General features: G+C 30.0%; 1 protein-coding gene across 1 annotated transcript; it reads right to left on the bottom strand.

The window, feature by feature from the left end:
* Positions 1–568: 568 nt before the first annotated feature.
* Positions 569–15,715, bottom strand: LOC143247676 (alpha-aspartyl dipeptidase). Its single transcript, XM_076496061.1, has 8 exons — positions 15,542–15,715; positions 13,850–13,941; positions 12,966–13,040; positions 11,667–11,746; positions 9,500–9,673; positions 6,789–6,848; positions 1,337–1,419; positions 569–1,105 (listed from the first exon to the last, which is right to left on the bottom strand). Exons 1-8 carry the CDS (start codon positions 15,640–15,642, stop codon positions 1,033–1,035), a joined length of 738 nt encoding a protein of 245 aa, XP_076352176.1. The 5' UTR covers positions 15,643–15,715; the 3' UTR covers positions 569–1,032.
* Positions 15,716–16,915: the final 1,200 nt, after the last annotated feature.

The raw sequence follows: 16,915 nt of genomic DNA, 5'->3' as shown, positions 1-16,915 counted from the left end.
GTAGGACTATGGAACACAAGTATAAAATGTTCACAGGGTAGAAGCAATCTTCAGTTGTTGGCAGGGTAGAAGTCATCTTCAGCTGTTGGCAGGGTAGAAGTCATCTTCAGTTGTTGGCAGGGTAGAAGTCATCTTCAGCTGTTGGCAGGATAGAAGCCATCTTCAGCTGTTGGCAGGATAGAAGTCATCTTCAGCTGTTGGCAGGGTAGAAGCCATCTTCAGCTGTTGGCAGGATAGAAGCCATCTTCAGCTGTTGGCAGGGTAGAAGTCATCTTCAGCTGTTGGCAGGGTAGAAGCCATCTTCATCTGTTGGCAGGATAGAAGTCATCTTCAGCTTCGTTTAATTGTTCTAACAGCAACTGGCTTCTGGATGTTGTAGAGTGCATTTAAGAAATAGCTTGATAAGAGTACGAATGATGAGGGCTAGCTTTAAGATTTTTTGTTTTTAACTATTTTAATTTAGTTTAAAGGATGGAACAGTCGAGATGGACCAACAAGTCCCATGTTGTTCCAAACCAATAGCATCATGTTGGTGAAAAATATTACAAATCCAAAAAATAACCACATATACTTCAACAACAATTTATTTTTCATTCCTGTGATAAACAAATAACCACTTTTTGACTGTCATCTGTAAGATAACCAATAGAAGTAACTACACTGTAAATGTTAAAGTGTATTGAACATGAAATTTTAGAATATTCACAATACTATTTTTCATAGAATCTAGCGATGCATATTTAATATTTTAAAATATATCTTGAATATCAAAACGTCAAAGAATATCATACTTTGAAAATGTTTGTAAGTTAAATTTAACATAAAACAGATTGAGAATTTACTTTGATGACAACAATACAAATTAATGACTATATATACATACACCACTGAATTATAATTAATTCACAAAATGAAAACCCAATTTTTGCATTATTTCTTTTACATTTTTTCATATTAACTTTGTATCACATCATTTCTATATTCCCTAGCTGCAAACTCCTGCAGTCGATATAAGCCTTGTTGCCTCAGGTATTAAACTTCCAAGTCTGACTTCAGAAGGTAGCTAACGTCAGTCCCTATTTCCAGTACCTGCGGTTCCTGACCCCTAAAATAAGAAGTGATTTTTTTGTTAATATTAAAACTGCAATTTTTAAAGATGGCTACCGTCAGTCTTACTTCTGGTACTTAGCACACAAGATGGATAAGCTAATAAAAAAAAAGAAGTCAAAATGTAACAGATAAAAACTGGTTACAAAAACAGGTCGATTCTCTTTACCTTAAGACAAGCACGTGTGCACCTTATTAATAATATTCTTATAGATATGTTTCATCTTACCTAATGAACAACTTTGCCCCTGTACTTCCTTGTAAAATAGCTTTGTCTCCTTCCACTTCCAACATACTGCCTTCTTTTAAACCCTGTTAAGATAATGAATCAAATGTTGGTTTTTGTTAGCCACGGCACAGCACAGCAGCTTATAGCAGGCTCCGAGTTTTTTTTGTTTTTTTTAAGGTACAAACTTTTAGCTTATAGTGCCATCTCTTGACAAATTTGGGAGTTAATTACAACTACAGTTACTGAGGATCCCACCATTTTTTATATCAACATGTTATTGTTTTCAGGTAGTTTGTTTAATTATAGCTGAGCACAAAGGGTTATTTGTGTTCTGCCCACTATATGAATCAAGCTGTATATTTTGAACTTGTATGTTTACATCAGAATGAAGCACACACATTAAAAAGTTCCCACTTCTCAGACATGCACTAAAAATGAAAATGTAATCTACATTTTCACAGATCTAGTTAAGTTTTTGAGTACAGACAAAACATGTGACTACTTTTGGCTGTGGTGAAGAAGAGATTTAAATATTTATAAATTATAAGTCGAAATGAAATAACACTTAATTTATTAATCAAATTACAGACAAGTTTCTTAAAATAAAATTCCTATTATCAGTAATTTGCTACAAACATTAAACAATAGTTTAACATCATAATGAAAAATTAACAAATGTTCTCCAAGTTTAACAAAGAATGTGAGCAAGCAAAATAATCTAAGTGTAACACAAGGATGTACGGTGTTGTTTGATATACGTCAATACTTTGAAAGGATGTACAGTGTTATTGATATATGCCACTTTTAGAAGGATGTATAGTGTTGTTGATATATGTCAGTTTTAGAAGGATGTATGGTGTTATTGATATATGTCAGTTTTAGAAGGATGTATAGTGTTGTTGATATATGTCAGTTTTAGAAGGATGTATAGAGTTGTTGATATATGTCAGTTTTAGAAGGATGTACAGTGTTATTGATATATGCCACTTTTAGAAGGATGTATGGTGTTGTTGATATATGTCAGTTTTAGAAGGATGTATAGTGTTGTTGATTATGCCAGTTTTAGAAGGATGTATAGTGTTGTTGATATATGTTAGTTTTAGAAGGATGTATAGTGTTGTTGATATATGTCAGTTTTATAAGGATGTATAGTGTTGTTGATATATGTCAGTTTTACAAGGACGTATAGTGTTGTTGATATATGTCAGTTTTAGAAGGATGTGTAGTGTTGTTGATATATGCCAGTTTTAGAAGGATGTATAGTGTTGTTGATATATGCCAGTTTTAGAAGGATGTATAGTGTTGTTGATATATGTCAGTTTTAGAAGGATGTATAGTGTTGTTGATATATGTCAGTTTTAGAAGGATGTATAGTGTTGTTGATATATGTTAGTTTTAGAAGAATGTATAGTGTTGTTGATATATGTCAGTTTTAGAAGGATGTATAGAGTTGTTGATATATGTCAGTTTTAGAAGGATGTATAGTGTTGTTGATATATGTCAGTTTTAGAAGGATGTATAGTGTTGTTGATATATGTCAGTTTTAGAAGAATGTATAGTGTTGTTGATATATGCCAGTTTTAGAAGGATGTATAGTGTTGTTGATATATGTCAGTTTTAGAAGGATGTATAATGTTGTTGATTATGTCAGTTTTAGAAGGATGTATAGTGTTGTTGATATATGTCAGTTTTAGAAAGATGTATAGTGTTGTTGATATATGTCAGTTTTAGAAGGATGTACAGTGTTGTTGATATATGTCAGTTTTAGAAGGATGTATAGAGTTGTTGATTATGTCAGTTTTAGAAGGATGTGTAGTGTTGTTGATTATGTCAGTTTTAGGAGGATGTGTAGTGTTGTTGATATATGTCAGTTTTAGAAGGATGTATAGAGTTGTTGATATATGTCAGTTTTAGAAGGATGTATAGTGTTGTTGATATATGTCAGTTTTAGAAGGATGTATAATGTTGTTGATTATGTCAGTTTTAGAAGGATGTATAGAGTTGTTGATATATGCCAGTTTTAGAAGGATGTATAGTGTTGTTGATATATGTCAGTTTTAGAAGGATGTAGTGTTGTTGATATATGTCAGTTTTAGAAGGATGTATAGAGTTGTTGATATATGTCAGTTTTAGAAGGATGTATAGTGTTGTTGATATATGTCAGTTTTAGAAGGATGTATGGTGTTGTTGATATATGTCAGTTTTAGAAGAATGTATAGTGTTGTTGATATATGCCAGTTTTAGAAGGATGTATAGAGTTGTTGATATATGTCAGTTTTAGAAGGATGTATAGTGTTGTTGATATATGTCAGTTTTAGAAGAATGTATAGTGTTGTTGATATATGTCAGTTTTAGAAGGATGTATAGTGTTGTTGATATATGTCAGTTTTAGAAGGATGTACAGTGTTGTTGATATATGTCAGTTTTAGAAGAATGTATAGTGTTGTTGATATATGCCAGTTTTAGAAGGATGTATAGTGTTGTTGATATATGTCAGTTTTAGAAGGATGTATAGTGTTGTTGATATATGTCAGTTTTAGAAGAATGTATAGTGTTGTTGATATATGCCAGTTTTAGAAGGATGTATAGTGTTGTTGATATATGTCAGTTTTAGAAGGATGTATAGAGTTGTTGATATATGTCAGTTTTAGAAGAATGTATAGTGTTGTTGATATATGTCAGTTTTAGAAGGATGTATAGAGTTGTTGATATATGTCAGTTTTAGAAGGATGTACAGTGTTGTTGATATATGTCAGTTTTAGAAGGATGTACAGTGTTGTTGATATATGTCAGTTTTAGAAGGATGTATAGTGTTGTTGATATATGTCAGTTTTAGAAGGATGTATAGAGTTGTTGATATATGTCAGTTTTAGAAGGATGTGTAGTGTTGTTGATATATGTCAGTTTTAGAAGGATGTATAGTGTTGTTGATATATGTCAGTTTTAGAAGGATGTATAGTGTTGTTGATATATGTCAGTTTTAGAAGAATGTATAGTGTTGTTGATATATGTCAGTTTTAGAAGGATGTATAGTGTTGTTGATATATGTCAGTTTTAGAAGGATGTATAGTGTTGTTGATATATGTCAGTTTTAGAAGGATGTACAGTGTTGTTGATATATGTCAGTTTTAGAAGGATGTATAGTGTTGTTGATATATGTCAGTTTTAGAAGGATGTATAGTGTTGTTGATATATGTCAGTTTTAGAAGGATGTATAGTGTTGTTGATATATGTCAGTTTTAGAAGGATGTATAGAGTTGTTGATATATGTCAGTTTTAGAAGGATGTATAGTGTTGTTGATATATGTCAGTTGTAGAAGGATGTATAGTGTTGTTGATATATGTCAGTTTTAGAAGGATGTATAGTGTTGTTGATATATGTCAGTTTTAGAAGGATGTACAGTGTTGTTGATATATGTCAGTTTTAGAAGGATGTATAGTGTTGTTGATATATGTCAGTTTTAGAAGGATGTATAGTGTTGTTGATATATGTCAGTTTTAGAAGAATGTATAGTGTTGTTGATATATGTCAGTTTTAGAAGGATGTGTAGTGTTGTTGATATATGCCAGTTTTAGAAGGATGTATAGTGTTGTTGATATATGTCAGTTTTAGAAGGATGTATAGTGTTGTTGATATATGTCAGTTTTAGAAGGATGTATAGTGTTGTTGATATATGTCAGTTTTAGAAGGATGTGTAGTGTTGTTGATATATGTCAGTTTTAGAAGGATGTACAGTGTTGTTGATATATGTCAGTTTTAGAAGGATGTATAGAGTTGTTGATATATGTCAGTTTTAGAAGGATGTATAGTGTTGTTGATATATGTCAGTTTTAGAAGGATGTATAGTGTTGTTGATATATGTCAGTTTTAGAAGGATGTACAGTGTTGTTGATATATGTCAGTTTTAGAAGGATGTATAGAGTTGTTGATATATGTCAGTTTTAGAAGGATGTATAGTGTTGTTGATATATGTCAGTTTTAGAAGGATGTATAGTGTTGTTGATATATGTCAGTTTTAGAAGAATGTATAGTGTTGTTGATATATGCCAGTTTTAGAAGGATGTATAGTGTTGTTGATATATGTCAGTTTTAGAAGGATGTATAGAGTTGTTGATATATGTCAGTTTTAGAAGGATGTATAGTGTTGTTGATATATGTCAGTTTTAGAAGGATGTATGGTGTTGTTGATATATGTCAGTTTTAGAAGAATGTATAGTGTTGTTGATATATGCCAGTTTTAGAAGGATGTATAGAGTTGTTGATATATGCCAGTTTTAGAAGGATGTATAGAGTTGTTGATATATGTCAGTTTTAGAAGGATGTATAGTGTTGTTGATATATGTCAGTTTTAGAAGGATTTATAGAGTTGTTGATATATGTCAGTTTTAGAAGAATGTATAGTGTTGTTGATATATGTCAGTTTTAGAAGGATGTATAGTGTTGTTGATATATGTCAGTTTTAGAAGGATGTATAGTGTTGTTGATATATGTCAGTTTTAGAAGGATGTATAGTGTTGTTGATATATGTCAGTTTTAGAAGGATGTATAGAGTTGTTGATATATGTCAGTTTTAGAAGGATGTATAGAGTTGTTGATATATGTCAGTTTTAGAAGGATGTACAGTGTTGTTGATATACGTCAGTTTTAGATAGGACGTATAGTGTTGTTGATATATGTCAGTTTTAGAAGGATGTACAGTGTTGTTGATATATGTCAGTTTTAGAAGGATGTATAGTGTTGTTGATATATGTCAGTTTTAGAAGGATGTACAGTGTTATTGATATATGCCAGTTTTAGAAGGATGTATAGTGTTGTTGATATATGTCAGTTTTAGAAGGATGTATAGTGTTGTTGATATATGTCAGTTTTAGAAGGATGTATAGTGTTGTTGATATATGCCAGTTTTAGAAGGATGTATAGAGTTGTTGATATATGTCAGTTTTAGAAGGATGTACAGTGTTGTTGATATATGTCAGTTTTAGAAGGATGTATAGAGTTGTTGATATATGTCAGTTTTAGAAGGATGTACAGTGTTGTTGATATATGTCAGTTTTAGAAGGATGTATAGTGTTGTTGATATATGTCAGTTTTAGAAGGATGTACAGTGTTGTTGATATATGCCAGTTTTAGAAGGATGTATAGTGTTGTTGATATATGTCAGTTTTAGAAGGATGTATGGTGTTATTGATATATGTCAGTTTTAGAAGGATGTATAGTGTTGTTGATATATGTCAGTTTTAGAAGGATGTACAGTGTTGTTGATATATGTCAATTTTTGCCCGCAATATATCGTGACACAGTCCTTTATAATGCAATATACTTCAACACTCAACTCTAGTGTAGCAAGAGGCAATGATTGAACAATGGTTTAATTAACAACGTTGTTTCTAAGAAAATGCACATAAAAATTGGTTATGAGATTCCTCACTCCAAAGTGCTGCTTGTACTCACCAGCACTGGAGGGGTTTTCTCTTCCTCGTGATATTGTTTTATTCGTTCTTCTCTGGTTTCCTTCAGAAACAAAATAATATCTAATTCAAGTAACTAAATGCAGAAAAAAATACTTAAACCCTAAGTTATTAAAAGCAAATAAATGGTAGTATACAACAATCATTACAATAACCAACACTTGATATCCCTGCTAAGTTTCATTGATTCTATACCAAACATTGCGTGTTTGTACGTATATGTAAACACACAAAGTCCTATGCTCAAATTTGAACGTATTTAATTTTCGTTTTTACTTAAATATTTATGGATGATAATGTTACATTTTCTGTTAAATTCCTAAAAAAGATAAAAATCTACATTAAGTATTAGATAACTATAACAGATAAAACTTGTTAGTTGTTACACAGAAAATCATAAATATACTACTAAAATGTGTCAAAATTCAACAAAATATTTTTACAGTTGTGCCATTTCAAGCAATGGTCTTCAACTAAGGGCTGCCAAATTCGAACCGAAAAAAGTTACATATAAATTTTTTTCTGTTAACACTATTTGTATCTTCCAAGATATAAATATTTTTCTGTTAACACTATTTGTATCATCCAAGATATAAATTATTTTCTGTTAACACTATTTGTATCTTCCAAGATATAAATATTTTTCTGTTAACACTATTTGTATCTTCCAAGATATAAATATTTTTCTGTTAACACTATTTGTATCTTCCAAGATATAAATATTTTTCTGTTAACACTATTTGTGTCATTCAAGATATAAATTATTTTCTGTTAAGACTATTTGTATCTTCCAAGATATAAATTATTTTCTGTTAAGACTATTTGTATCTTCCAAGATATAAATATTTTTCTGTTAACACTATTTGTATCTTCCAAGATATAAATATTTTTCTGTTAACACTATTTGTATCTTCCAAGATATAAATATTTTTCTGTTAACACTATTTGTGTCATTCAAGATATAAATTTTTTTCTGTTAACACTATTTGTATCTTCCAAGATATAAATTTTTTTCTGTTAACACTATTTGTATCTTTCAAGATATAAATTTTTTTCTGTTAACACTATTTGTATCTTCCAAGATATAAATTTTTTTCTGTTAACACTATTTGTATCTTCCAAGATATAAATATTTTTCTGTTAACACTATTTGTGTCATTCAAGATATAAATTTTTTTCTGTTAACACTATTTGTATCTTCCAAGATATAAATTTTTTTCTGTTAACACTATTTGTATCTTTCAAGATATAAATTTTTTTCTGTTAACACTATTTGTATCTTCCAAGATATAAATTTTTTTCTGTTAACACTATTTGTATCTTCCAAGATATAAATTTTTTTCTGTTAACACTATTGGTATCTCCAAGATATAAATTTTTTTCTGTTAACACTATTTGTATCTTCCAAGATATAAATTTTTTTCTGTTAACACTATTTGTATCTTCCAAGATATAAATTTTTTTCTGTTAACACTATTTGTATCTTCCAAGATATAAATTTTTTTCTGTTAAGACTATTTGTATCTTCCAAGATATAAATATTTTTCTGTTAACACTATTTGTATCATCCAAGATATAAATTATTTTCTGTTAAGACTATTTGTATCTTCCAAGATATAAATATTTTCTGTTAACACTATTTGTATCTTCCAAGATATAAATATTTTTTCTGTTAACACTATTTGTATCTTCCAAGATATAAATATTTTTCTGTTAACACTATTTGTGTCATTCAAGATATAAATTTTTTTCTGTTAACACTATTTGTATCTTCCAAGATATAAATTTTTTTCTGTTAACACTATTTGTATCTTCCAAGATATAAATATTTTTCTGTTAACACTATTTGTGTCATTCAAGATATAAATTTTTTTCTGTTAACACTATTTTTATCTCCAAGATATAAATTTTTTTCTGTTAACACTATTTGTATCTTCCAAGATATAAATTTTTTTCTGTTAACACTATTTGTATCTTCCAAGATATAAATTTTTTTCTGTTAACACTATTTGTATCTTCCAAGATATAAATTTTTTCTGTTAACACTATTTGTATCTCCAAGATATAAATTTTTTCTGTTAACACTATTTGTATCTTCCAAGATATAAATTTTTTCTGTTAACACTATTTGTATCTTCCAAGATATAAATTTTTTTCTGTTAACACTATTTGTATCTTCCAAGATATAAATTTTTTTCTGTTAACACTATTTGTATCTTCCAAGATATAAATTTTTTTCTGTTAACACTATTGGTATCTCCAAGATATAAATTTTTTTCTGTTAACACTATTTGTATCTTCCAAGATATAAATTTTTTTCTGTTAACACTATTTGTATCTTCCAAGATATAAATTTTTTTCTGTTAACACTATTTGTATCTTCCAAGATATAAATTTTTTTCTGTTAACACTATTTTTATCTTCCAAGATATAAATTTTTAACTTACCAAGTATCTCCACACTACACAGAACAGTGTGGAAGCAAACATTACAAAGAAATTGGCTCACCTAAGTGCAATCCCAATAGGAAAACACGTTTTTTCCAAATTTATTACTCTAACAACCCATTGAAAACTATGACAATTGTAAGCTACTTAACTGGCACATAAGTATTAAAATTCTAATTACTGGGCACAGTCTTCGATCTTAAAAAACCTGTAGTGTATACTACATAAGTAATAATTACAATCTTACCCCCATATGAGTGCTACTTGGGTCTGGTTCAATATAATGTGGGTTAATATTAAATGGCACAAGACCTAAGGCTTTGAATGATGGTGGGAAAACAATAGGCATGTCGTTAGTTGTACAGATGCTGACGGTGGCAACATTGGTTCCAGCACTTGATCCCATATATGGCAAACCACTCTGTGAATAAACAACAGACAAGTTCTCAATATTCGTAATTTATTTTTACAGCAATCATGCTGTACAAAAATATACAAATGAGTGTACATTATTAAAGTGAAAAGTAAAAAACACTGTGAATGTATTAATATAAAATACCTTGATGTACGTCTACCCTGACATACGTCTACCTTGATACACATCAATAATTTTCCACAATAAAATTATTTTTTTTTTATGAAACTTTGTAGAATGGAGGGAAATGCCTGTTGTGAAGACACAAGTGTATGGGGACGATGTTTTAAAAGACTTCCACCTTTTGTCTTCAGGTTAGTGTGTGTCTAGGTGTTGTTGATCTTTTATAGTGTTCTGGTGGATTGTGGAGAGCATGTTATAATTGGTTGGATTATCACTGTTTCTGATTGGAGAGAGACTTCCTGTAGATTCAACCAATGGCAGCCACAGGTTACTCACGTCTAATCTGGAAACTCTGTTTAGTGAAGACCGACAACACCTACACACACACTGACTTGAAGGCGAAAGGTGGGGGACTTCCGAAATGTCATCCTGTCCACTTGTGTCTCCACAAGAAGCAGTTGTCGTCCACTCTACAAAAGTTCATCATGAATATTCTGCTTAAACAATCTATCAAAGAATTTTTTTATGTTACCTCTGAAATGATTTACCTAGTTATATTCACACAGTAAACTGAATTAACTTTTCATAATTCAACTGAAACCAAACTTAAGTATTCAGAAACTATTATGAAAATAAACTAATATTCTTTGTTAGCTGCAGTATATTAACATCCCACAGAATGGTGCAAAGTTATTATTTCAAGTACAAACTTAACTTACAGCTTCATTTCTTGACTGATCTGAGATCTAATTACAGCCATGGCTACTGAGGATTCCCTCTTGTTTTAGGTTGAAGTAATATGAATTAAAATATTCAAAGACGTTTTGAGCATATTTCTACTTTCTACACAGAGTGAATAAATATGGCTTACCATACAAAATATCACCACTAAATCTTCAAGCCTATTCAGTTTAGCATTGGCTAATCACTTTTGGTGAATTCTAAACTATAAAGTATGCATGTTAATCTTTCTACACACACTTAGTGAGAACTGCTTATTTCATTGAAACCTAAGTTGCTGTTTAACTTACTATTCACATTTTTAGTCTAAATATTTTGTGAACAGCACTGACTAGAAAATTTTTTTAGATTAATAACTATTAATTTCAGTAAAATTATACATTTTGACAGAAAAAAATCTAATAGATATGAATTGTAATTCTAGAGAAATGACAAGGGTAATAGGCTGCAGGTGGCTGAGTGACCAACTGAATATTATAGATTCTGAAGGTTCCATTATCTTCCAATTTTTTTAAATAAACATTTAATTTCATGTAAATCATTTAAACATTTTGTGTAGAAGAAAAGCTCCACTTTTTAGGAGTAAGTTAAAAAGTATTTGAAGAGTTTAGATCTGTTTAATATCTATATCTCTGAATGATCAGAGGCCTAATCTAAGCTTTTATTCACTCTTCCCACTGTAGCACTCTAGGTTTGCCAAATGCATGGCTCATTTGGGAAAGTACACTAAAGTACAGTAAAGCCCCTGTATGGAATACAAACAATTTTTTAAGAGTTTGGTATATACTGTTTTACTGGTCTGTATTACTTTGGGTATTTGAACAACATAAGACTACACTGTCACAATAAATTATTCAGCAACCTAAACTGTAAACTGAGTTTTCCTTTCATCACAAAATATATAATTTAAGTAAATAATAAAAAAAAATCAATTAATGAGATAGACAGAAGTCTGATATGTTTTCTGATTTATAACTACTCCCTCAACAGTATGGCAGTTTTATTAAATGCAAGGCTAATTTTCAGCTTAACATCTGGAAAAGATAATTATTCGTTATCCATCATACACCAGAAAATGATAAATCTGATACAAAATCTTTAAATAAAAACATAACACTATAAAAATGACACTTACTCGAAGCACTCTTTCAGTAATTAGTTCGATAACACTGTTGTCGTACAAACTCTTTAGTAACCGAAACGTGTTTCCACCTCCTAAAAAAAGATTACAACTGTTAATTCTCATAAAGTAATTAAAACAAAATAATTTTCTTGAAAGTTCTGAAAAAAGCTAAAATTAGTTTTAAATTTTGTTGTTTACAACAGTCTTAATAGCACCAATAACAACTTCTAATCAACTCCAGTTGAACAGAAGACTACAAACATTTATGACTTACACAATACTATTTCAACAGTCATACTAGTATCATAAGTTCGTTAAACATCTTCATGAACATTATTACTGATTAAATAGCAACAGCAGCTAAACCACTAGCAACTGGATGGTTTAAGTTTTCTTTACAACTAAATCTAAGACAAAGTTATGCCCTTAAAAGGTGTACAGCTTAAAAACTTTCATTTGAAATTTCAAGTTGCTCAACTACAACTGAAAATCAAAGAACACAAAAACTAAATCTTATTTAACATAATAAATAGAAAATTAAAATGTTGAATTAGACTTTCTAAAAAATGTCATTCATCACTGAACCATTATTATTATTGCTTAATTAAATTTCCCTAATTTTTAATATCTAATCTCACCTATGATTTATTTAAATATAAACTAATAAATAAAACATTTATATACAAACAGAATTAATTTTACCTCTATTCATCCTTCCTTGAAAGATATGAATGCAATATGTGAAAAACAACTTAAAAATCTAAAGTTATACCACCCCTATAAGCATATTACTTCACTAAAAATTGGATTATATTTACATAAGTACTGGAAATCAAAATTTGTTTCCGTTGTAATTTGCAAAGACATTTTGGCTAACAGGTGTAGTGCAGGTGTGTAACTACACAAGTTATATTACATAGAACATTTCAAGAATGTTTTTCAATCTGTGGTGCAATGCTACCATTTAACATAGATGTTATGTTTGTAATTTCTTTTACATTTCAAGATGTTTAACCAAAAAACCACTAGTTTTGTAAACCCAGTGATAGCCAAATATTTAAAATCAACTTGTGAAAGCAACAAGTTACAAGCAAAGAAAAAATACAAACAGATAAGACATGAATTTTTAAATCTTTTATTTAATTATTATTTTAACAGATAAACATTTCAGACAATAACAAAATTAATTTTTACTTTCATATAGTGTTACGTACATTTACCTTCCTAAACACAAACATATCTAACACTTGTTTATTAAACCTTTTTTCCATAGGTTCAGTAACAAACAAACTTCAGGAAAGGTGATAATACCTATAAAAATTCCTTGTGCTTCTTTAACTGCTTGTACTGGATCTTCCTTTTCATGAATACTTTCCAGTTCTAATCCTAAAACACAAGAGAGCATATAAAACATTTCAGTGTATACAATATGTTTACGTACGCCACACATTCCGAACCTGCCAGCTGTGTATTTAAAGTTAATTACAACTGGTGAAACATGTACATGCTCAACAAGGTTTTAGAAACTTGGGTTGATTAGGAAACAACTACAAAAATAAAAGATGAGTTAATTTAGTAACTTCCACAAATATTATTTCAGAATAATAATAACACGTGATGATAACATTTTGTATTATTACTCATTATTTATTCTTCAGAATCAGAATTGTAACTACAAAAAACATAAATATAAATAAAAGTTAATTAATAAATACAATTGGAGTAAAGAGATTAATTAACAGAAAGAAATTAATATTGTTTCTAATTGTACCTATAAATATACAGAGGGCGCTTTATACACAGAGGGAGCTTTACACAGGCAACAAACTGCTTGGAAATTATATCCAAAACATCCATGGCTTGAGAGGATACAATTACATAAAAAAAACTTAGTAAAACATAAACTGAATGTTATACTTACAAAGCTATCTTGAGGTAAACAAAATATGTACAAATTACAAGGTCACCCTACTAATATGTATGCTAATGTGACTGTTTTTTTTTGTTTTTTTTTAAAAGGTGGTTCATCCCTAACAATATTTTCTAAAGGAAGGAATAAAGAAACAAACTCAAAAATACTGGTATCGGGATTAGACTTTTATTAAAATAAAGTTTTAATACCCATACCAGCCATCAAGATACATTTTTACTTCAAGTAGGTTTATCGTCCTCACGAAAGAAACAAACTGACAAACCCATATTCTGAAAGGCATTTCTTGCTTTTCTTGTGTAATCATCATAGTCAGAGAGAGCATATGGAACAAACAGGACTTTTGACACTCCATATCTAACAAAAATATAAATATCTAGCTTCACTCACTATAAGGAAAATACAATGTTTCCCAACTGATATAATTATCTTTATCATCTTTTAAAACATAAAATATAACTCATCTCATAAAATCTCATGAAAATCACTCCGAGAAAAGCAAACAAACTTGTATTACAGTTAAAATTAGTAAATAAAGTATATATACAAGGCAGTTTCTCACTTTCTATTTAATCTTCAGTGTTTCATTTGTGAAAGTCTACAGTTAGACTCTTAGTCAAAACACTTACTGAGCTTGGAATAAACAGTAACACTATGGTAAATATATATATTAAAATGACAAAATAACGATATTGAAGTTATTAAACATAATGAAATACATAACTATAAAAAGAAGCAAACCAAGTTAATAACACTAAAAGTGTTAAATGTTTTTAAATAATCTTTCATAATATATCTGGAAGGGTGAAAGTTTGACTCAATCAAATCATGCATTGATTTTGTTTAGTTTAGAAGATAGGACAGCTTGGATGGACCAATAGGTCCCTTGTCCTTAAACATATTTACTTCAAAAAGTGATACACTTTAAACTGTTATCTGTGTAGGGGTGAGCAATATGTACCAATAGGTTCACTCAAGCTTATTGCAGTGAATTACAATGGAACCCTTCATTTTCAGATATTTGGATCATGATCTATAATACCAAAATGATTACTGAATGTTTAGTAGTAGTTATATATTTAATGAATAATTATTTCACACTTTCAACCATCAATTATAAATACCATAACTAGAATTTAAAAATAATAGTTATAACCACATTAAATCTACTTCTGAAATTGTGATCAAGCCTTAACCAATTATAACAATGAAAATCAAAGAATTTTCTTCCATAATTCAGCCACAATATACACTTGCTAATACAGTAACTTTAATTGTATACATGTACCATTTACATAATAATTTGCTACTTCTAGTACGGCCTGTAGCATATCTCCCCAGAAAATTTAATGTTATGGCTATCATATTGTGTCTTTAGTAATATTAACCTATAAAAAAATGGTCAGGGAATAGCCTGACTGCTTCCTATCCACCATCTATATAATCTCCAACTTGGCACCATAACGCATTTCCCATTTCTCCTTAAATTACCTTTAACGACAACAGAGTAAACATAAGCTAATCTGATTTGTATAAACTCATTCAATCTACTTACACAAAATATAGGATGGTTTTGTATAATTCACAAGAACTGTTGTATTTTGTTGTTTGTTTTCGTATTTCGAATTAGTTTCATTCATGTATTGTACAATATTAAACTCACGTAGATATGATTTGGTAGTACACTAGTTGACTTAAAATAATATGATGCAAGCTTTTATTTTTTCATATCAAAAGAATTGAGATTTATCGTTTCTCAATATTTTCAAAGTAGAAGTGTTCTGGAATGTTCTGGATTCAGCCAGTATTTTTAATTTATATCAATTTGCATGGAACTTGGACTTTTTTTCAGACTTTCTAAAACCTAGTTCTTAGTGTAGGAACACTTATAAGACATCATATAATGTACATTACAACTTCAGTTTATATACATATAAATGTAACTTTGTAATCTTACTTTGTAAAGAAAGTCTTGACTTGTTCACTACAGTATTCTAAGAACCCACTACCACACTGTGTAGAATTCGAAATAAGTAAAAGTCGCCTCACACACGACATTTTCAATAGAAAACTGATTCTTACTAACACCCATTTATCTACTACACGTGGCAAAGTTATACGCTCTGTCGGAGAATTGGAAAACAATAATTCAGCCTAGCGGTATAATCCAGGGATTGGAAAAAAATAAAAAAATTGGTCGTTTATTTCTTGTTAACGTAAAACTGCATATTGGACAACCGGTGTTCCACAGGATGACACTTTTGGATTTCTTTAGTGGTTAAAGGGCGACCAATTTTATAGTGCTGCTTTGAAACACGTTTCATGGATCTTATTTTGTAGTACACATGTCGATTGAGAGATGGGTCCCCAGTAGCTCAGCGGTATGTCTGCGGACTTACAATGCCAAAATTCGGGTTTCGATAAACGTGGTGGGCAAAGCACGGATAGCCCATTGTGTAGCTTTGTGCTTAATTCAAAACAACAAGACTAAAAAATGGAATAGCTTCCAGTGATAAAGAAAAGGAGAATTTACGACATATGTGTCGTGTATAAATTTACTTAATTTTACGTTACTTTTTACACAGCTACAGTTTTAAGGACTTATATAAGAGGTCCTAATTTTGTCAGATCAACCGTCTTTTCGACAGATCTGATAGTTTATTAGATCGGCTCTCCATTCATCGTCATGTTATCCATCTTGTTTATATTAAACTTTTGAATTTCATGGACAATCTTTTCCCCCAATAAAATTATTTCACAGAAGTAGCACTAGGCGTAGTAAAAGCTACCACAGGCGAAGTTGTTAAAAACATAACAAAGATAGCTGTAACCAAGTTAACAATTGTTTGTTTCAGAGCTAGGTTTTAGAAATTAGTATGTATTCTAACTGAAACCACTGTCCATCCTGAACATGTTAACCTCTTGTATATTCGTACTTTATGATACACTCATTTTCCATCTCCACACTTTCTCTGGTAAAGTTCGAATTTCCTCATAAAGTTCGCTTTCATTGCAACTGGAAACAATTCTTAAAGGCGATTTCATAACTTCTTTCAAGATGTCGCTAGTTCAGAAGCCACAACTGTACCCTGATTAAGGTGACGTTAGATGATTTAGTCAATCGTTTTGAAAGAAAAACAAATGTGGTAATTTCGATGTTCCTTTTTTAGTAACAAGATGGATTTTCTGGATGATATTTAGCTTACGGCATTAATACAGAGTAACTGACATGACGAGTTTACTTATTTAATTTACATTTAGGTGTGGATAAATTTTACCAACGAACAGTGGGATTCACCGTCACATTGTAACGCCCATACGGTTGAAAGTG

The sequence above is a fragment of the Tachypleus tridentatus genome, chromosome 3, assembly GCF_004210375.1.
Source record: "Tachypleus tridentatus isolate NWPU-2018 chromosome 3, ASM421037v1, whole genome shotgun sequence".
Taxonomy (NCBI): domain Eukaryota; kingdom Metazoa; phylum Arthropoda; class Merostomata; order Xiphosura; family Limulidae; genus Tachypleus; species Tachypleus tridentatus.
Note: the sequence above shows the minus strand (reverse complement) of the source record. Positions and strands in the feature narration are given on the sequence as shown.